This window comes from Serinus canaria, chromosome 2 (genome assembly GCF_022539315.1).
Source record: "Serinus canaria isolate serCan28SL12 chromosome 2, serCan2020, whole genome shotgun sequence".
Taxonomy (NCBI): Eukaryota; Metazoa; Chordata; class Aves; order Passeriformes; family Fringillidae; genus Serinus; species Serinus canaria.
This window is the reverse complement of record NC_066315.1, coordinates 41,946,657-41,969,079: the sequence shown is the minus strand read 5'-3', so window position 1 is coordinate 41,969,079 and position 22,423 is coordinate 41,946,657. Positions and strand designations below refer to the sequence as shown.

The 22,423-nt window shown below is 36.0% G+C and overlaps 1 protein-coding gene across 1 annotated transcript in view; it reads left to right on the top strand.

Moving 5' to 3' along the window:
• Window positions 1-22,423, top strand: part of TOPAZ1 (testis and ovary specific TOPAZ 1) — a 39,306-nt gene that overhangs the window by 2,096 nt on the left and 14,787 nt on the right. The window contains exons 2-11 of the mRNA XM_030233334.2: window positions 545-3,215; window positions 5,572-5,633; window positions 7,968-8,098; window positions 10,119-10,180; window positions 13,162-13,268; window positions 15,442-15,527; window positions 16,239-16,376; window positions 20,740-20,803; window positions 21,941-22,092; window positions 22,309-22,401. Of these exons, the coding sequence (XP_030089194.2) occupies window positions 545-3,215; window positions 5,572-5,633; window positions 7,968-8,098; window positions 10,119-10,180; window positions 13,162-13,268; window positions 15,442-15,527; window positions 16,239-16,376; window positions 20,740-20,803; window positions 21,941-22,092; window positions 22,309-22,401 (3,566 nt within the window). The remainder of the gene's footprint in view (window positions 1-544; window positions 3,216-5,571; window positions 5,634-7,967; window positions 8,099-10,118; window positions 10,181-13,161; window positions 13,269-15,441; window positions 15,528-16,238; window positions 16,377-20,739; window positions 20,804-21,940; window positions 22,093-22,308; window positions 22,402-22,423) is intronic.

The window sequence follows — 22,423 nt, the reverse complement described above, 5'->3', positions numbered from 1 at the left end:
TTTCAGATATACAGTTTTTTACATAATCTGTATTTGCTTTTAAATAAAAAGTAGTAGTCTCTAAAAATGCAAGTCCTTCAGTTTATCTGGATCTTCTTGATCAGTCAGATGCATTTGGTTGGACTGTGTCTCTGAAGGATATTAGTAAGTGTTCCTACTACAGAGAACCTGCTGTGCAAACAAAAGATTTTAAGGCTGAGCGTGCAAACAGCATCTGCATTTTCTTGGCCAGATTTGCTCTTGTTTTCTGCTTATGTGGAATACACAACAAATGCACAGCTTCCAGTCCTTATGACACTGTACAGTTCTACTCCTCTTTGCATTTGCTCCTGAAGGTAATACATCCTTTTTACTCTTAAGTGTCCCAATAGTGTTCATTTAAAAAAAAAAAGTCATAAAACTTCACTGAAATATTTTAGCCTTATATAGTGTCATGTTCTTTAGCAGCCTTTAATGTTTGGAGGTTTTGGTTCTCTTTATAAAATAGGGTTGTCTTTTTCTCTTAGAGTTTTCTTTAATGACACTTCTTTGGTTTTTTAATCAGCAGAGGAACAGTTGAAAGCAATTGAGCAAGACTCTGGTACTTCACAGGCTGTAAAGAAGGTTAAGACAAAGCAAAACAGGGTAGAAGATTCTAAGGAAAAGGAATCTCACTATTTTAAATCTACGGTTTCTACTTCAGGTGGCACTGAAAGCAAGAGCTTTCTATGCCATGCTGTAACAGAAGAGCCCAGTGTGCAGTGTAGAAAAAGGCGAGACAGATCTGTTAAAATCAAGCAGTTGCAAAGTTTAAGTGTGACTGCAGCTGAAGAAGTGATGAACACATCTGCAAAATGTGGTGCTGAACGTGGCAGTAATGCCCTAAACCGTTGTAGTGGCCTGCTCTGTGCAGCCGAAAAGAATCCATTTGTGGTATTAGAGGACTGTAGTTACATCAACACATTAGTGAAGCCTTCAGCTAGTGGAACTACCAGCAGTTATAAATTAAATGGATTCTTCCATGTAACCCATGGTACTGGAGACCTGAATGATAGAATTTGCAGCACTAGTAGAATGCAAAATGAGAGATCACTCATAAAAGGTGGTTTATCACCTAAGAAAGAAAAGAGTGAAAATGAAGAAGGCTTTGTTTCATGCTGCCTGAGTGAAAGCAGTAAGTGTTTAAGGGGAAAAAAGTGGAATATTGGTAGAAAGCCTAGAAAAAAGATGAAAATCACAGAGGAATCTGCAGACATGGCTAGTAAATGCAGGTGTGAGTTACAGACAGAACCATCAGTTGCCATGTTAAGCTCATTTTCAGTTTCAGGACTAAATCATACTCTCTCAACTTCATGTGATCATACATCAGATTTTGATACAGAAAAAAATACTAAAGAAGTAAAAACTGTATCAGCCTGGAGAAGGAATAGTACCAAACTATTTGAATTTGAAACTGGCTTTAAGAAGACGTCTAAGCTCTCTGCAGTAGTAAAAGGAGAAAATTCAAGCAGTGTGGCACTTTATGCAGCTGCCTCAGATAGCCTTGGAGCATTAGCTCAGATCCATGATGTTTCTGATGGTCACAAAAGCAAGACAAGAAGAAATTTGAACAAAGTTACTAAGAAATTGCAGCAGTTCACCTGTCAGAGAACAATACCCGTGACTGGTAAAAAAGTTTGGCCTGTTGAATCTTGTGCCAGGACTTCTGAATGGTTTCTTAAAAGTCATAGGTTCATCTCAGAAGGAAAAAGACTTTTAAAGGCTGCTTTTGAGGTTTCCTCTGATAAAAGCAGTGTTAAAGCTGTGGAACATAGTGCAGTGACTGGGAATGTGAGACAGCTGGATTTGCATACGTCATTAGCAGAAATTACAAAAGAAATTACACATAAAAAGATCGATCCAAATATTGACTGTCAGGCTTCACATGAAACAGTGGAATCCTCTTCTGTGGATATTTATGAGACTTTGACAGTGAACAATGAAAACGGGGAATCACCAGTTAATACAGATAAAAGTGCTGTGGCTTTTAACCATGATGATGTGCAAAAAGTTAAAGCAACCTTGAATTTTACAGCAAAACAAAAAGATGAAGGAGATGTAACAGAAAGAAACATGTCTGTGACAGTCCAGAATGGTACAATAAAACAAGAAGATAAAGATGAAGGAGTTGTGACAAATAGAGACCTGTCTGTGACAGTCCAGAATGGCACAGCAAAAGAAAAGGATAAAAGTAAAGGAGAGGTGACAAACAGAAACCTGTCTGTGACAGTCCAGAATGGTACAGCAAAACAAAAGGAAGAAAATGAAAGAGATGTGACAAACAGAAACCTGCCTGCGGTAGTCCAGAATGGTATAACAAAACAAAAGGATGAAAATGAAGGAGATGTGACAAACAGAAACTTGTCTGTGACAGTCCAGAGTGGTACTTCTGCAAGTAACACAAACAGCAGAAACTTCAGCCCTGAAGTATCAGTAGTGAATCAGACATTTTCTGATTTAAACCTAATTAAACCATTAACCTCTGGAAACCTGACAAAATTCAAAATTCCTTTATGCAGAAACAAACCTAAATCCAAGAAATGGGAATCTGTCCATTCATTTCAAAGCAGAACTTGTAGTCCACTAGAGCTTCTTGAAAGCACTAGTCCAGGAAGGCAGAAGACAGGTGAAAAGACTTTCTTGGTAAAATCTGAGCAGCGTCCTCTTCCTGACATGAGTGATGCTGCATCTCCAGCTTCCGTACAGAAAAAAGAAGATGAGATTGATAGTAAGGACTTCCAGCACAATGGTTCTGTCAGCCTCTCTGATGAGATGTCTGCATATCCACATCCTCTTCTTGATGGACAGCCAGAGCCATCTGTGCCTGATATCTATGGTACTGAATGCGTGCTTAAATCTGGTTTTCCTGATCATTCTTGGAATGCAGTCGACCACCTTGTTGGATTAGAAATAAATGGTGATAGAAAATCAAGAGGGAATTTTTCACAAAAAGTCAAAAGTCAAAATTTACCAGATGTCCTTGAAGCTTACAACCAAGATGTTCTTGTCATTGATGTGATTCAGGATGACCCTGACCTTTTTGGAACCAGTAATGAAGAGGAGCTTGTGCCTGCACGCTGTGAAAATTGTCCAGTGAAAGCATCCTCTGCAAACTGCATTAAAGACACAAAGGTGTATATTAAGCCTGAGTCTCCTGTTACCTCAGAAAAGACATATTCAGTAGAGAGTAGTTTTAGGTATGCATATAATTCTTTTTTTATCACAATATTCCCAAGTACTTCTATGTCATATCCATATGCTTTGAAATTATTTCTTTATTTGATTTTGAGTGTCTAAGTTTGATTGAACTATGACAGTAATCTGAATGCAGATAAATTAATTTGTTCTTCATAAGAGCTGGGATAAACTGAATTGTAGGACAAGGTAGTCCTAAAGGGCTTGTTTAAATGAAGTAAAATATGAAAATAGAAACAAAGACAATTAAAAATAATACTCTTGATTTGACATAGCAGATATCCCTATGAAGGCAGTTTTCTTAATTGTAAAGTGGCATAATACTTAAAAATGTTTTTACCTTTTAGGTGTCGTTTATTCTCCTCTTGAGTCTGTAAGAGTAAATGGTTGTTTCTACAGTAGTGTTCTGTTCCGCCTCTCTTCCCCCTTTTTCTCCTATCCCCAGACATGGGAATATTTTTCAGATGTGTGATTTGGCTAAGGTGTTACAGAGGTTTATCATCCTGCATCTTCATTCAGCAAGTTCCTGGTGTAAATCACTCGGTGTTAATGTTTTACTGGGTTTTGAGATGATAATAAAAGGCACAGGAAGAGGAAAAGAATTTAAAGTAGAACCTAACTTTTGTAAATGAGGTAGCAGTTCTTCATGGAATGAACTCATCTATTGTTTAGTCTGTTTTCTCTCTTAAGCTTTGACACTTGTGTTCAGTTTAAGAACTGTTTAAGTTTTTCATTAAAAAAAAAAAAGATAGAAATAATGCAAGATTTTCCTCCAAAGATGAATTTTTTTATTGGGATGAGTGTTTTAATTTTCTTTGTGTGGTCTTTCTAGGTGGCTTTATATTACCTATATTTTAAGTAACACTTCAGTTATTTTCAGGATTGTACCACCTTATAACTGCATTCTTTTTTTTTTTACTCACTGCTCTCCTTATCCTTTCTTTTTCATTAAACCCATGTGCAAAAGAGGAAGGGAATCTTCTTTGAGGTGCTGAGCACTTTTTTGAACATGAGAATATAAAACTTTCAGATGAATAAAATTTCTGCCAAAACAAGCCTCTAGAAAACAGAGCAAGTCTGTAATAGGAGCATCCAACTTCTTGAGAAGCAGCTAGGCTGTAGCATAGTAAATTTATTAGGAGTATTCATTTCTTTCTGATACCTGTTGAATTTGTTTGCCATTAGCCAAGGGAAATAAAAATGCATGGTTCTTCTTTCTTAGAATTTCCCCTGGATTTGCTAAAGAAACAGGCAAAATTTCTTGTTTTGCTTTTTACCTTCTGTAATTTGATGAAAAGATTATTAGATTGTAATTAAACATAGTTGGTAGCAGTCAGGAACATACTAATATTATAATTCAATATGAGAATATATTAATATATGTGAATTATATTAATATTATCATTCAATATGAGAATATTGAAATAAGGCAATAGACCTTACCACAGTTTTATCGGGTAGCTTATGATATTACCACATAACAGCAGATCATGGCCAGTTCTTTTTTTTGGTGGGGTTTTTTTTGAGGGTTTTTTGAGTTTTACCAAATACAACTGGGACTTCAGCAGGTTATTTCTCTGGTGTTTGCTTTTTACATAGAGAAGAGTGCTGGTCACTTCCAGGCATAAGGAAAACCTTCTGGCCTGAAGCCTGAAGGGCAGTAAAATTAATTTTTCATATATGCTTTTGTTTGCCATTTTCTGTTGACTTGACTGGACAGCTTGCTATAATAACACTTGGTGGCATTCACCAGGTACAAGCTTCTAAAATGTGTGATGATCACGATCATGTTTTATATATTCTATCTGTAACATTTAAGATATGTATTTGTCCCTCCTGAGCTTTTCTAAGAAGATGTATTTATTTTGTCCTAACTTATCTTTGAAATAGGTGAAGTATCTTCCTAAGACAGTTGTTTTTGTTACTCTCTTTGAGATTCGTGGTTAAGCAAATGATCTTGAATATAAAATTACTATAAATCACATTTTTTAGAAATGGATGAATTGGCTCATTAATGAGCACAGTATTTTCTTGATTTGCTATACAGAAAAAATTTCCCTTCCCAGTATTTTAGGAAAAAAATACTGGGAAGGGAAATGAGATCATGAGCTTTTACTGAAAATTTTGGGTTTTGAAATGTCTTGATTTTACTTAACATGTTTAGCTGTACATCTGAAGGTATGAACGTAAGAAAGCCAAAAGAGAAAGTTAAAGAGTGTCTTAAAACAGCGTGTTGGTTGTAAGTGTTCTGTCCATGGCTAAAAGTATTACTGAGAACTATTGATTTTATATAACTGATAGATTATTTTTGCTTTTGTGCAAGATGGAAATCTTAAGTACACTTTTTGTTCAAAACAGATGCATGCAAGAATCTGGAAAGTCAAGTGATACTGAAAATTCCTATAATTTGGTGTTAAAAGGTAAGGGTCTCTAGAAATTTTGGGTATATAATCAAAAGAAAAAAACAAACAAACAAAAAACTTGTCTACTTGTCTGGTTTTGTATTACCTTTTTATTGGTACAACAGTTTGTTTCCTAATGCATTTTGAGTCAACATCTTTTAAAATGACACAAGCCTGAGTCATACAGGGAGCATGTACTTCTCTGTATTACTTGTCTGTTGGTAGGACTAGTGGGTTGGAGTGGGGTTTTTAAATTTGGTTTTGGTTCTGGGGTTTTTTGACGTTTCTCTGACATCTTTAGGCAAAGAATTCTGTTAGTTGTTGAGATCATAGTAAGACTCTGAGTCCTGTAATGGTGCTGTGGAGTTTAGGTCAGAGTTAGAGGCGATTTTCTGTTGTGTTCATCAGCACACAGAATTTTGTAGTCAGGTTTATTTCCAGGTTGTCCTTTCGGGGTTTTTTTGTAGATGCTATGCCCGTTCCACTGAGACAGTGTTTTGGTTTTAAAGGATGCCTTTTTTTAATGAAATAAGGTTACTTCTGATTTAGTGGGGTTTTTCTTCCTATTTAAAGCAGAACAGTCCAGCTAGGCAGCACATGAATGTGATTTGTTTTCTACAGCTTGCATGCCAGACCTGCTGGTATACTAGGGTATACCTAATGTAGAAGTTTCTCCTAGATAGGTTGGAAGAACAGGATTTTGACTTTGAATAGAAGCCCTTTACTGACAGTGGTGAATGTACAGAGTGCTGAGACTGGTTTTGGAGGTTCATGGTGTTTCCCTTTTGGTATCAGTTTGTCAGCTTGTTGTTAATCTGTCATTCTGACATTACATGTTGATTTTGCTTCAGGCTTGAAAGGTGTCTGTGACCCGTTGTTGCTGGTTTTCCACATTAATGTGTTGTGCTCACGTACAAAGAGTGATTTCGGCAGATAGTGCCTCCTGGAAAGGAGTGAATAGAGACTATTGGGGGAAGAGAGGATTTCAGGCTTCAGGTATTAGAAGGAAAAATAAAAGGTAATGAGGTTTTAAGAGCTCAGATACCAAGAAATAGACACAAGTTCCCTGAGGAGGAGTCGAGAGGATGTGCACAGTTTTGCCTCTGGTCATGTAAAGAGATGGAGACCTGTGCCATGGAATCTGCAATGCTGAGGTGATTGTAACCAAACCTGGCAATAAGTTTTGTACTATTCAGTAACTTCTGTATGTTCTTTGTTGTTTTACTTCATGTTCTAGCAAACTTTGAGGCTGAAAGTCTTTGCATTTGTGGTGCCTAAAGTCCTTCTTCCCAGATCTGAGAAGCAGGATCCCATCATAATCTTAGCTGAACATGCATCCAGTAACTTACTGTTTAATACGTGACTTTTAGAAAAGACCTGCACAGAACAAAAGAAGGGTGCCTGGTTTTGCTAATTACTGTCTATTTATGTATTTATTTAGAAATAGGTGTTACTGCTTTGGTGTCCTGTGTTAAGTTAGTGAAGTCATGGCTCCTTGCCTTAGTGGCTTCACCATTTAAGAAGGGGAAAAAGTACTGCAGTTAAAATATTCTGGATGACATCAGTCCTCTTCACCTTTCAAGTGGAAATCTTGTGTATGTTGTCTTTAGCCAGATGTGTCTTGTACTTGATGATCATAAGAGACCAGTGACTATATGAGAAAAGCCTTTTCAATACTGATCTGATTGTTTCATCCTGTGTCTGGACGACACAGTGCAGTTGGAAGTCATTTGTGTGATCCAGTACTGAATTTCTTTTCTATGCAGAACTCTTCTGTTCTACATAAACAGCCCTTTCAGAAAGTTGCAGCCAGGTGTATTGTTCATTTCCTGTGGCATCTGCAAAAGGTGCTGAAATTTCCTGACACTGATTTCCTACTGAGTTTACTATATTACTGGAATTTGGAGTTTCTCAGAGCTTTCTATATTTAGTTCAGGGTTGCATCATGTCATTGTGATTAACTTATGCCCTTTTCTAACAAAGACTAAGCCTTTTTGCTTAGCAAATTACCACACATATCTTTGGCTGTGTTTTAATAAAAAAGCTTAACTGAATTTATTTCTAAAATATTGAATTCAATATTCTATAAGTAAATGTGTTGTACTCTTCTACATAGACCATTAAAGAACATACAGCTTGGATAGAATTTTAATTGCAGATTCAGCCTAATATTTATTTTAAATGGTTCCTGCCTTGAGCGTGAAATATTTTTCCATATAAATTTCACATTTAGGAGGTCCTAGGAATTCTTAAATGTCATTAGTTCTAAGCCTTTGTAATATTTAGGAAATAAAAGCTTTGTTATCTTGTAGCATGGGAAACAGATAAAGCAATGCGTTTATACGTTTTCAGCTGAAGATATGAAGACCCACAACTCCTCCAGAGGAAGCAGTCCTTCAGGAGATGTTAGTGAAGACTTTCTTAAAGATAGGCAACAGAGCCAACTAGATGAACTTTTGACAAGTTTGGACGTGGATGAAAAGGTACTGAGAAATTATGCTTTTTCTCCTAAAATAGTTTAAGAAATTACAATCCACATAATTGGATAATTTTAATTACTAATGCTGTTTTATCAACAAAATCTTAAATTTCCTGAAATAAAAAGAATATTAGCAGTTCATAGATGACTGTGTATTGGCAATGTAATCTTCACTTAACAGAACTTGATTTTTTTTGGTCACCAACAATTAAGCTTCAAATTGGAAGTGAAACAGGATATTCTTACATCAGTTGTTGCAGTAATGTATTCCCAATGGTATGAAAATTACTGTTCCAGTGTACTCCTATGAGTACTGCTTTGCATGTATGACATTTTTGCATAACATACCTAATTTTAAATGTTGCTGTTAAATGCCTGTCGGTATCAGAAGGATGGGGCAGCTTTGGAAAGCTGGGGAGCTGCACATCCATCGTGCATCAAAGAAGAATCATTCTGGGCTTCATTGCTTGGGCAAAAAGGCCTTTAACATACAGATTTCTGGCTGTTCAGAGGGAATCATGCTTACTGACTTTATCTGACCTTTCTCTGTCTTCCCTCTTCTAGATAGTAAGTCTAGGTCTTTTAAGATTTGCTGAAGTTTTATACTATTTGCTTCTTTGAGAAATGTATTGGGATTTACATCTCTTTGCCCCTCATACTTAATTGCTGATAGCATTTAGTGTTTTCCACTACTTCAGGAGTGGCTAGTGGTTTTAACTGGATAACTTAAACTGTAAAATTCACAGGGTTAAAAATTGGTAAGTAATTGAGAAGTTAAACAGCAGAGAATTGGTTTCCCTTTCAAAATTTTTTAAAAGAAGAGAAACATTTCCTTCAGCAAATGGAATTGGGGAGGCTAACATGCAATTCACAAAGTTAACAGGGCCATTTTGTTTGCTCATCTTTTGGAGAGACAAAAAGGGTCTGTCAAACTGTAAGGTTTGAGTACTTTGAGTACAGAAGGTGGAGTACTTGTTGCGGTATTACCAGGTCAGTCCCATTTGGGTTGTTTCATAGCTTAGTGGCTTTATAAAATCAGTGTCCTAGTGCTTGCTTTTCTGTGCTGTGTTAGACAGTAGAAGTTATGTACAAATAATCTCACCTAACCCAAACTCAAACCACAAAATGCATACTAATCCCTGCCTAAACCTGTTCTGTATGTGGATAGAAAGTAGCAGTGCACACCTGCAGGGGAAATGCCATGGCAGAACATGTATTGCAGGTACTCTACCACCTGGGGAGATTTTCAGGTTATGCTTTTTTGATAGTTTTTCCAATTAGTAATCCTGTGAGAAGGGCAAAAACTACGCATGGAGAAAATGCTACAACTATTCAGGAACTGGTAAAAAAAATTTTGGAAATCCAGTGAGAGCATTTGCATCTCTAATTCTCTGGCTATAATCAATTTGTGATAGAATATGAAGTCCTAAGTTACTTCATGAATAATGGACGAAACAAAGACGGGATTCTCTGACTTCATTCTGTATTAGTATTTTCAGATTCTCTCCTCCAAATATGTTTTGTGCTGTATTTTTTCTCCATATCATTGGGGATTTTTTAACTATCCACAAGTGTAGAGCTGAGCAGAAGGCTTAAAGTCTTCCTCAGTGCAGTTTTAAATTTGATTAAACTTGATGAAATAACTTTTGTGGTGTTCCACACATCTGTCAGGCTAAACAGTTAAAGTTGGGCAGTAGGTGTAAAAATTGCTGAGATTATCATGGGAGCAAAGAGAAGTGAAGACAGTCACATTGTCTTTTTTTCCAATTAGCAGTTTAAAGAGATTAAAGAGAACAGTGTATAAAAAGAGAACTATTTTAAAGAGAACAGTGTATAAAGGCAGTATATCCATTAACAAAGATGTTGTAAAAATAATCCTACACACCAAATAACAGTTTGTACAGCTAAGACTGTCTTACCACACCTTTCAATGATCACTAACAGTTTTAAGTCTGTAGAGTAAATCATAATAGGCTTAGTAGTGCTTTGTTGTACCTGAAAATGACTTTTGAATATCTTCACAGTTCAAGCTTGCAGATGGAGTGCTTGATGTTGAAGAAGAAAATAAGAGTGAAGCTGGAAAAAGGTACATATAGTGTGTCCTTCATATAACCTGTGGTATTCCATAGTTACTATACAAATAAAACGTGATGTTGTTACCTGAAGATCACCAGTATTTAATTCAGTTTTCCATGTTAATGTAACTTTGTGATGAAGAAAATAAATACATGAAATAATATAATTTCACTCCACAAAGTACAGAACAAATGTAGTCATAGCCTGATAGGACAATAGGGCTTAGTTTGACTTTTGACTGGTGACAAAATATATTAACTTCATGACAGTGTCTCACTTTTGCATCTCAAGTGAGTGTAGCATAAGATGCATTTCTTGCCACAATAGCACTTACCAGAACTTAACAAAACCAAAAAGTAGTAATAAATAAGTCATGAAGCTTTCCTTTTTCTTTTCTGCTTATGAAAGAATTGAAAGATCTCATTCAAATTCAGGCTGACAAATATTTGTACAGCAGTAGAAAAAGGTGCTTAAAAACATGCAGTTAAGGACATGCTTTACTGTTCTTCTAGCTTCACGCTGTGTTTGCGGTGTTTATTGTACACATTTCTTAGTCTGATTTACAGAATCACAGAATCACTGAGTAAGCTGAGTGGGAAGGGATCCATAAGGATCAAGTCCTACTCCTGGCCCACCATAGCGCTATTCCCAAGAGTCACACCATGTGCCTGAGAGCGTTGTCCAAATGCTTCTTGAACTCTGTCAGGCCGGTGCTGTGACTACTTCCTGGAGAGCAGGTTCAGTGCCTGATCACCCTCTGGGTGAGGAACCTTTTTCTAATATTCAGCCTAAGCCTTCCCTGACACATCTTTAGGCCATTCCCTCGGGTCCTGTCATCAGAAAGGAGAGATCAGTGCCTGCCCCTCCTCTTCCCCTCACAAGGAAGTAGCAGATTGCAGTGAGGTCTCCCCTGTGTGAGGCCACACCAGTGTAGAGCAGAGCAGGACAGTCCCATCCCTTGGCCAGCTGGAGATGCTATCCCTGATGCCCCCAAGGTCACAGGACCCATGTTGGCCCTCCTGGCTGCCAAGGCATTGTTGACTGCCATTCAACTTGCCATCAACCAGGGCCTCCAAGTCCCTTTCCACAGTGCTTCTCTCCAGCCTCTCGTTCCCCAGTCTCTCTGTACTTCCAAGGTTGCCCCATTCCAGATGCAGAATCCATCACTCTCGCTTGTTGAACTTCATACGGTGGGTGATTGTCCGAGCCTGAATTACTGTCAGACTGAGAAATTCATTCATCAGCAATCCAGAAATGACAGAGAATTTGTTTTTGTAGGAAAGGTATACGTAAGATGAAATTCTTAAGTAATTTGGAGAGAAATAACTTATTTTAGAGTGTTGTGGTTTAGGAGCAGTAATCACCAATTAGCTACTGCAAAAATTAACCCTGTCCTGGCTGGAACTAGGACATAGCAATTTTCAAAATAACCAAGAAACCTTAGCTGACATAGAAGAGGGCACTGTTTTTTTTCCAATCACGCTCACATTTCTGTGACAGACTTGTCTGCCAGAAGTCTCTCAGTGAATACTGCATCTTTTTGTTAATCCACTAGAGAGCTCCAAGCTCCTCCTTCTGCTATAAAATATCCATTTAAATTTGCCTTAGTAGCATAAATAGTTCTTTATATTACAAAATAAGTAGATTGTGATAAACAAAATATGTTTGTGCAGTGCAGTACTCTCTGTGGTTGAGAAAAGGCCTTCCTTTGTTGTTGAACTATTTTCTCTAGTTTTACTGAAAAATGTTACCATTGTGAAGTTTTATCTAGATGAAAATATAGTTGCTGTTCTTATTTAGCAAACTCCTCTTCTAGTGATGCTGTTACTGAGGAAAATGCTTATAGATGTATATAGTTTACAGTTCCTGGCAAAATCGTGTGTAATTTCGTGTTTAGATTAAAGAAATCTGAAGGGAAACTGCTATGAAAATCCTGTTATGTCAGAACTGAGGCTGGCATCATGAGGAAGCATTAGATTTTATGTGGTAATTTGAAATTTCTGAGTAACTAAAACTGCAGATTTTTTGTTTCCTCTGGAAACTAACCCAAATGCATTGATGAGAATAAAGATTCATCTTGAAAACTTTGGGTTTGTTACCTGGAATTTCTTCCTCTCTACAGTAGCATTTTTATTTCAAATTGTATTGAAAACATCATAAAGTTTAGGAAATATTTGAATTATCTTGGTTATGAGAACTATTAAATATCCTGAATCCCTTATAGGAGGTGGCAACTCTGTTTCTGTCTTCAGAGGAGCAAGCAAGTTAAAACCAGGATTGTACTGAACCGCGATTCTTAATGAAAGAGGGAAGGGGAGCAAGATCTCGTGATATTTTTCCTGTGGCTTTGTTTAGAAATATGAAAAAGCTTACCAAGTATTTTGCTAGCAATATTTTTAGCTTATTTTTGAAAACACTACATTTTAGTAGTTTAATTCTCTGGGATGTACATATTTGGGAATAAAAGCAGAACAATCTTTAATTTGGGTTCTCTTTGAAATCACCCAAATCTTCTGTTGAGTAGTAAGTTTTTAGGAAAGAAAACAGTTGACTCCTTAAATGTAATTTGAAAAGCCTTGGGGTTTACTCCTTTGGCACATATTACAAAGTAATATGTAGATGCTTTTTCAGAGGTGACAGAAATAATTTCAATCTTATTGTCAGCATGGGGGGCAGGGGGAGTGGTTCACAGGCACCTTTTTTACTTATTTATTGAATTTTTTATGGTTATGTTTTAGGGCAGAATAATCTCAGCTAAAATCATAATCAGATTGGACCAGGCAAATGAGAGTAATGAAAGTAAAATTGTTGAGACTGCTAGCTATTTAAATTTATGGCAAGTTTTGAAGTGTTGCATAAAGTGTTGAAGAAATTCTTATCTTTTATACACTTAATCCCTCTTTTTAGGCATGCAGTACATGAAAGAAACCCTTGTGAAGTTTGGTTAAACAAACTAATTTTAACAAAATTTTGGTTTTTGATATTCAACAGTGACTGTGAATACAAAGTGAACTGTGAATTGCTATCAGGATTGCCATTGAATGACCAAAAAGTAAATCTCTTCAGTGGAACTACAGAGATGAGATCCTGGACAAATGGTATTGAATGCTGTGTTGATGAGCCCTTCAGAATTTTTTTTTTTTTTTGTGCTTTATTTGCCAATCAAATCTTAAGGACTATCTTCAGTTCCTAAAGATATTGACTGGAATTTTACTTTGCATATATAAAAGCAAAACTCATATGATAAGCAAGATCTCATATGGTAGGTTAGTGAGAGGTTTGGGGTTGGGTTTTTGGCAGAAATAATTTTATCTGGTATTTATGCCTCTCAGATACTTTAATGGTACTGGAGTGCATGCATTCTTAGTAGTCTGACACATTGTGTTTGACATGTGTTATTAGCAAGTAACTTGTTTTCCTTTATTTGTGGTCAGAGAATGTGACTGCAGATTTAGTTGGTTGATTGTTCTTAATAAGACTTGCTAAAGTGGTTTGCCCACCTTGCTGAAGGTCAGAACTTTGTTGTTTATGCCAATTCAAATGGTTTTGAGGCATTCACTAGACTGGATCAAATAATTATATGGATTTAATAAGTAGCACTTCTTGTTGACCCAGTATATTTCACACATGGAACAGATATCTGTGGCCACCAGAGAAATCATAACGGAACTGCAGTCCCTGCACACAACAAATCTGACATTTAGCCTTGCATAAATGCATGGTTTATTTGGCATACAAGATAGAGAAAAATAGGAATCGATTACTTGTGGATAGATACTGCATTCTGTTTCTTTGCAACAGGTGCTTTGGAAATCAATGTTTTTAGAATTATTGATTAATATGGATATTTATAAACATGGATTTCTTGAATTAAGATCGGTGACAGGGTTCTTGTTGAGTTTCAAATGATACTGTCAGTCTGAGCTTGTAGAACAATTTTATCATCATGTCATTTAACAGTATTTTCAGGTAGTGCAAGAAACACATGCTGTAAAATGCAGTTTTGAATATGTCTTCAGACTCCATTTGTTTGAAACTGTTTATGTCTTTGGCCTTCAAAGCATATGCAACTTCTGAAGAGTTCTTCAAAGTCTTCCTTCTTTGAGTTATCTGAAAGTTGCCAAAGCAAGAGTTTCTGTGCTGGGACAAGGCAAAGCAGCCTTTTATTCCCAGAACTGTGCAGGCAGGATTGGATATTCTGCTTTAGGGCCTTCTTCCCTACAAGTCTGACCTACAGTCAGCAAGAGTGAGTACAAACTCTTGAAAGGACCTGGTCAAAAACTTTGTGCTTGGGGATGGCAAGAATCTGGAAGAAAGATCAAATTCCCTGTGAGATTTTTCTATAGCTAGTGGTTGGCTCTTTTTTCAGTCTTTTTCTTGTCACTAAATGTATCCAATCCTGAACTTATCAAGTGGCCCACTGTCACTTCAGAAGTTTTTGCAGTGTGACAGTACATGACATTTAATACTCATTGTTCTACATTATGCTCTGCCCTTCCTATCATGGGATAGCCCTATCTGTTAGGAAGACATGGAGTTTAAGAACGATGTACCTAGTGCCAGTCTCTAGAAGAACATTCATTATTGGATGCTCTTTAGTAACTATAGTTTGCTAGAAGGGGCTAAGCACCCTGTCTTTTGAACACTCAGTTCTTTGAAGGGGCCAGATGGGAATCCTAGAATGCAAGGCATTCAAAAACTCTCATTTGTCTTTAGATACGGAGTTGAAAATTTGAACTTCCATTAACATTATTCATTTTTCAAAGAAAGAAAACTGTCATTAAAGTTCTAAAACCAAGTTTCATGGTTAAGGAACCAGGAACTTATACTGGGCTGAAACTTTATACTTGCATTGCATAAAACATAAGAGTATGAAAGTTTTTCTATCAGTTCAGAAAAAATAGCTTAAATTTAGGGCTAGTGATGTTGTAATGCAAAGATTACTGATAAAGGGGATAGGTTTTGAAATTAAAACTTCTGGGTATTTTTATTCCTTTTCTTATCTCTGTAAGTTAGAGCAGGGACTTTAGATAAAGTAATGTTTTTAATTTAAATGTGCTTACTCTTGAAGTTTGTGTAAAGTCTCACTTTTAGGATAATTAAGAAAACTGTAATTTAAATTACTGGCTTTAGACTGCATTAATCAAATTTTCATTAATCATTGCTGTGACTTGAAGGAACTATAAATACAAAGGAAAATAAGATAAATGAGAGTGGTTTCAGTATGATTCATTTTTATTATGTGATTTGTGCCCTCATCCTAATTTTTAGGTTACAAATCTTCAGGAAGAAGTACTTCACTGCCATTGAAGAATTGTGGAGATTTTGAGCCATGGAATATGGAGAAAAACGCAAGTGTGAGTTGTAAAATCTTTGCCTTTGGCACTAAATTTCTTATGGCTATTCAGACAGTTCCCCATGTATCAAGTCAGAAACTGTGAATCTGTATGTGTTCATGTTTTTACACCTTTAAAGATGTTATCACTGAGTAAGTATAATTTCTGAGAACAAAATCAGTGATGAAGGGGCTGCTATTCACAGTGAACTTTTCTTGATTTTTGTTTTCAGCTTGAGCAAAATCAAATAATGATGTTTGCTTTATTGGTGTTTGTAGAACTGAAAAGCAGACAAGGTTTCACATGTTCAAGACAGCCTGCTTTGTCCATGATGCTGGGCACTGGGAATGGGTTAAGGAAATTGATACCCCAGAATTCTCAGATGATGACTCAGAGCTGTGCAGGAACTTGTCACCTTTCTCCTTCCTCTCTACTCATTGTCCATCTCATTTAGCAGTTCTTGCATTATCCCTGTTTGTGGTTTTCAGGGTAGGCTTTTGTTGTATTAGGCAGTAACGTGACATGGCAAGGGATTGATCTTTGTGTCCTTTGAAATGCTTCAAGTACGGTACAGAGGTGAGGGTTGTTTCAGAGGCTGAATTATAGATCACATTTTCTGATTTTTTTTAATAGTTTGTAGATCTTTTTAAATTTAAAAAAACAAATACCATGTTTGCTTTCAAGAAATATTATTTGGCTTTTTCTGCTTGCTGTAATTTTATTTTATTCCAGGCTTCTCATTCAGTCCAGCAGATCCTTGATGCACTTAACTTGCCCCGTAAATACTGCAGATACTATTTCATGACTTCACGTGGGTGTGAAAGAACAAAATGTTGGTTCTGTCATGTTCCAGGACAAGGGGATGAAAAGGTAAAAAAAAATACTTAAAATAAATTTTTGAAGTAAGGAAAGTAAGGAAAATACTCTAAATGTGAACACTTTTTAAAACAAAAACATCGTCTCCTTTGTTCATTTATATATGGGAAGTAAGTAATCAATCAGAGATTGATGAATGAAAAAATTGTTGAGAAATTCTTCCTCTCAAGGTCTTTTAAAGTATTTTTTTAAACATGGTGTCATTTTAAACTAGTAGATGCTTTAACACACATCAACATTTAAGCTGTACAAATACAGAGTAGCAGATTCCGAGACATTTCTATCCTGAGCATCAGAGAATTTGAAGCAAACCTTTGCAAAGACTTTGTATGTACTGTTAAAGCCAAAAGTCATCTGTGGTATATTACCTTCTGCATATTTTATGCAACAATAGGCATGTTTGTTTTAAGTTGCTGTAATCTCCTTAAATAGAGCAACAATTCTCATAATATTTGCAAGCAAGAATAATTTTCCAGTGATGGGCAAAGTAGGTGTGTTTTCAAATCATTTAACAAAGGCATTTTGAGTGTAATGCTTCCAAGAAATGTGCAAGGCAAGCTAGTTGTACTGACAAATAATAAGATTTTGAAATTTGCTGTATGAAAGTTTTGTAAGTTAACTGGAAGCAAACAAAAACATCAAAGCAGGTAACCACTAGCAAATGCCTAACTTGTCCTCATCAGGTCTTACAAGATTTATTTCTTACCTACCATCTTACTGGCGTGAGTGCAAGTTTGTCATGATGTCAGTAAGTAAAAAATTTCAGAATCAAAATGTAAAAAAATAACTTGGAGTTAATCTGTTAGACATAGTTGCTTAAAAAAATTAACACCTAAAGCAGCTTGTCCATCTTCCTGATTTCTTAAATATACTGTTTTAAATGCATCAGTGTAATTGGGGTTTATTTTTCTTAATGCTTTCTCTTTTCCTTTGTATATATATATCAGAAAAAGCTGCTTTATATTTTTTTAATGCTTTCTAAATCCCTTGAAAATTTATATGACATTTTAAAAATCCTAGGGTAATTTGAGAGTAGTTTTGTATTGAACATTTTTCCTTTTTTCTCAAGTGTGATACATCTTTGGCAGGATGTAGTGAATATTTCTAATTTTCAGCTAGTTTATCTGAATTATTTTGGTTTGTAGTGCTTCATTATATTACAGGCACATTAAAGAATTGTTTGCCTAAGAGTATTAAAAATCCATTCCATTTGATTTTACTTGTAGTACAGCACTCCAGCAGACTTTAAAACTTCTACCCACCAAACCTAGCCAAACTTTCTTGGTAGTCTAAAAGTGTACCTGAGTTTTGTTTGTTTGTCTATGTATTTATGTTTTTAGACCTGTCCATTTAAAAATGATAATAGGCCAAGTACCTCATGGTGGCACCAAAGTACATCAAAGAAAAACAGGTAAAGAAGCTATAAAGGCGTCTGATCTTATGCAGGAGGAGTAAATCTCCTCAGGAGAAGTGTTATGCAGACTGATAGTCCACTTGCTTAGAGCTCAGTGTTCTCGGTGATAATAGTCACTGAGTGAAGAAAAATACCTTTCCCCACAATGATATTTTTTCTTTTTCATTAAGTAACTGGTTGATGCTTTAAGGCATGACTTCCTAGTATTCAACACTTTACAGTTGTAGTTGATCACACAAGACAGCAGTGCTTGAATTCATAAAAACATCATATGTTTTGAAAATCAGCATATTCTTGAGCTCAGCAAGTTGTACAAGTTATCAGTTTTTTGGGGTTTTTTTAAAAGATGCCTTTCGTTTTCAAGCAGTGACATCTGTTCTGTATTAGGTAAAGTAAACAAAAGACTGTTTCAAATACTTGCCAGAGTATTTAAGGAAAGGGTGGGTCTTAACAATCTGTATGAGTGATGGAGAAGAAGCTAAAGGAGGTGATGCTGTACTCTTCTCCATTGTCCTCAGTGAAAGGGTGAGACACAGTGAGCTTAATACAGTAAATTGTTTTGTTCAAATGGCATTTCAGAGTGTAGCACAGGCAATCAGTTCAGGGTTAACTGGTTTCAAAGCACGTTGTTATGCAAGTTGTATTTCTCTTCGTGATTTTATGTTAGGTTTGTGAACCTTACTCATTAATTTTTTTTTTTTACTCCTATCCATTGAAGAAGTTTTTACTTTCTGTGACTTCATACTCTCATTTCCCTTCATCCTGTGAACCTCCTAAAAGGAAAAAAAATAAAAAAATAGGAAGATTTCTTCCTTCATTATTGTTGTCTTACAACTTCAGGGCCTTGGATATATGCTTCTGTTGTGGTGGATTTTGGTTTTGTTTTTTTGATGTGGCTTCCTAAAGAAATGTGATTCTACACTGTCTTTTATTACTGTCTCTAACCACCACTAAATGACCTTTGAACCCTTTGGTCAGTTTCAGCCACATGGAATAGGAATTGTGCCTCTCAAAGCTTCCACAGCTTACAGCAGCTTCCTGTGAGAAGGATCCTGGCTTTGATCTCACTGAGATAAAGGCTGCAGTATGGGGGTTTCTTCCTTATTAAACAACAGAGTAGGAACTGACTGGGAGATGCCGAAGTATTTGGTGAATTCCTGTGCTTGTTCTTCTAAATAAGCACCTCTGTGTTATTGTAGTAGGGCCATGCTCTTAGTGGAGAGTTGGTTGGTTGTATAAAATACAGAGGCCTTAATTATGGTTTTATTAAATTGTCATGTTAAATGAGTCATGGAATCAACTGATAGATGACAGAATAGTGTGATTTATACTGCCTTTTGAAAATAGGAATAATCTCTTTCATGTACCTACATTCAAAATCTATTACATCTAACTCAAAAGTTAAAGATTCTGACATTTTTACATTGTCTGTGGGTGCAGTTACACCTTTCAAAATTGGAGCAACTAAATCAACTGAAGCCTTTTAGAAGGTGTAAATGAATAACACTTTTAATTTCTTTTATTAATGTAATACAGCGTGTCCCATGATTGAATACTACTACAAGTGGTTGTCCAAGCAATTTCACTAATACTTGGAGCACTTTTTTGGGAGTCAGTCCAAAGAAGGAGAAAAACAGATTCCATAAGAAAGCAAACTAATTTCCTTACTGTACACTAAAGTTTATTCTGGAAATGCCTTCAGCCACCTGGCAGTATAGATTTGGATTAAGTGAGTTAACCTGTTCCCAAGTGACACTTCACAGATACAAAAATTTGACATGATTTTATGAAAGGTATATCTTGGAATATAGCTCAACTTTGCAATACTGCTTCCAAATAAAAACAGTACCTTATTTTTTTTTATTTATACTTAGATGTATCATTTTTGTATTCTTTGGCTTGATGCTCTAAATAGGTTAATGGCTTTAAAATAAGATGTCTTGGCCATAAGTATCTCCAGTATCTCCTGCTTGGATGATAATTAATTCGCTGCATAATGAACTTCATGAGTAAATCCTGTGTCATTTTGAAGTTGCATGTAAAAATAAACCTGATTCAGTTATCTATTACCATGACTACTAATTTATGGCATTTTCTGTCTCTTGATGTTTAACTATTTTACAAAATAGTATTAAATATGACCAGTTTACATTGTTGTGCAGAAAGACTGTAAGTGTTCTAGAAGTGGCAGAGAATTTCTAAAAGGGGGGTGGGGGTTTTCCCAAACAGAATTCTAAGATATAACATCAGTAGTCGTCATTTCTTCATCTACAGGGATGGAGCAAAATGTGTAAGTATCACAAAGCTTACAGCTTAAGATGTTGAGACAAGAATGTTCCAATACTGAATAACATTAAAATATCTAGGTGTGGATTTCTTTTTTTGAGTGACTTCAATCTGTGGTGAAATGGCTCATTAAATCAAGTTAGTTCTGAGCTTTTTGTTCTGTGTCATTATGAATGATTCTTTGTGACAATCAGTGTTACCAACTTAATGCCTGGATGATTTTTTGATTTCTTAGTTGGTACATACATGGAATTTTTACTTACCACATTTCACTTTCACATTTTTGCTTCCCTTTCTTTGTTTACAGTCTCACACATTTCTATTAATTCTGAAGTAACTGCATTTTCAAATTTTCTTTTTTTTCTTCTTTTTTTTTGTTTGCTGTGAGTATATACATACACATGCAAACATTTGTGGTGCCTAGCAGCCTCTTTCCCTAACATTGCATCTGCATTATTTTTCTGTTTGATTTGCTGGCCTTTTAACAGAGCCTTTGCCTATAGACCCCATTGCCTTCTCATATAATTTCTCAGTATGTATGGCTTACGTGGAAGCAATGTAAAGCTCATTATATAATAGAACTCATGCTCGTGAGTAGTTTTTTGTTCAGCATAAACTGAAGTTACATTTTACTATAATTTTTCGCTTCTTTTATAGATTTGCATGGCAGTTCTTAGGACATACATTAGTATCAACAAATCAGGCCTCCTAAAACGTGCAGGTATGGTATAGTAGTAGCTGTTGATGATCTTTGTTACTTAGCTTATTTAAAGCAAATTAAATAGGCTGTCGAAAGAGAAATGGTTGCCACTTCAGCAGTGAATAAAAAGTTCTTCAAATTAAAGAATACATTCAGTCCCTGTGTTTTAATGGTTCCATTTCCCAGTAAGGCTAGAAATTTAGATAAGCACTTAGCTCAGGAGGTTCTTAGAAATCTTACTTCCACATAAAACGAACATACCTGACTGTAACTAGACTTCGGAGTAGAAATATGTAAATAGGGTAGGTAGGAGGTTTAACAGAACCCAAATCTTATTAAGGTGCTTTTGAACACCCTGGCCAAACATCAAAAACCCAGAAAGCTGAGAACAGAAGCTCTTGAAATTAAGCGTTGCTACTGCACCCACCCTCAACAGCTTTAGTTTAGTCCTTACGCCATATATGCATAGGATTATGATTGACACATTTTAGGGACTGCAGTTCATTCAGAGCCATCTGAGCTTTTGAGTTCAGTCAGAAAGGGCTTTTGTTTTGTTTTTGCTCTGAACAGTGATTTCTTTTATAGCGCTCCTGAGCAGTCCTTAAGTTTTTGAAAGCTCCTTAGAGTGTAGGAGAATGAGAACGGGGAATTAAGTTGCACTGTGTGCTGCAGTGTTCTCATACTGAGCACATGACTGGTTTAATGTGGATAACACTAGATACCAGTAGGCCACAGTACATGTTTGTCAAGGAAGGGTGGCACTGGAACAGGTTGTAAGTCCATCCACTGTAACACACCACTTCCTAGAGCTTCCTGTCTGGAAAGGCCTTATTACATTGATTCATGTACCAAATCTAATCTGGGTTTGTGCATTCTTCTTGTGCTGCACCAAATCAGTTAAACTTTCTGGGAACCTACACAGCTTACAGTGCTTGGTTCAATGATACAACCTATTTCAGAATAGTCAGTCTGGTTCTGGTAAGGTTAACACTGTGTTCAGACTGGATCCTTTCACTCATATTTCTCCTACCCCTGTTCTATAATATCTTGGACAATTACGCATTGTTACACTGTGTCTAAAATGTAAGGAAATAACTTGTTTAAATAGTTAGCATCAGTTAACCCCAAAGTGAAATTCAATTTTAATTGCTATTTCAGTCCAGATATTTGTGCAGTATTACAAAGAAGTTACTCCTGGTGTGGATTTTGCTTCTGAAGTGGTGAATGATCTTCTTGTTTCATTGCTCAACAACTGCTTGTTGCAGGAAGTATTTCAGATATTGAATGTAATTGTACAAATCAAGACACTGGTAGGTGACTTTGTGATATTTTTTAAATCTTAGTTTCATAATTTTAGTTTTTGAGTACTATGCCACAGTACTGTTTATAGTAATAGGTTTGTTTTTACTCTGGTACTTAAATCTTGGGTGAGAGGAGTAATTCAGAATACCCTATTAAAAAATCTCTACGCTTTTTCTAATTGAAGGGAGTTGCAAAACTGAATGTGCTTTTCTTGTCTATATTAGCCAGCTGTAGAAGTTCTTCTGAAAGTTTTTGAGCGTGTGGCTTCTTTGAATATAAGAAATGTTGTGCCTACATTAATCAGTACCTTCTGTAAGGTATGAGTTTCATTTGTACTAC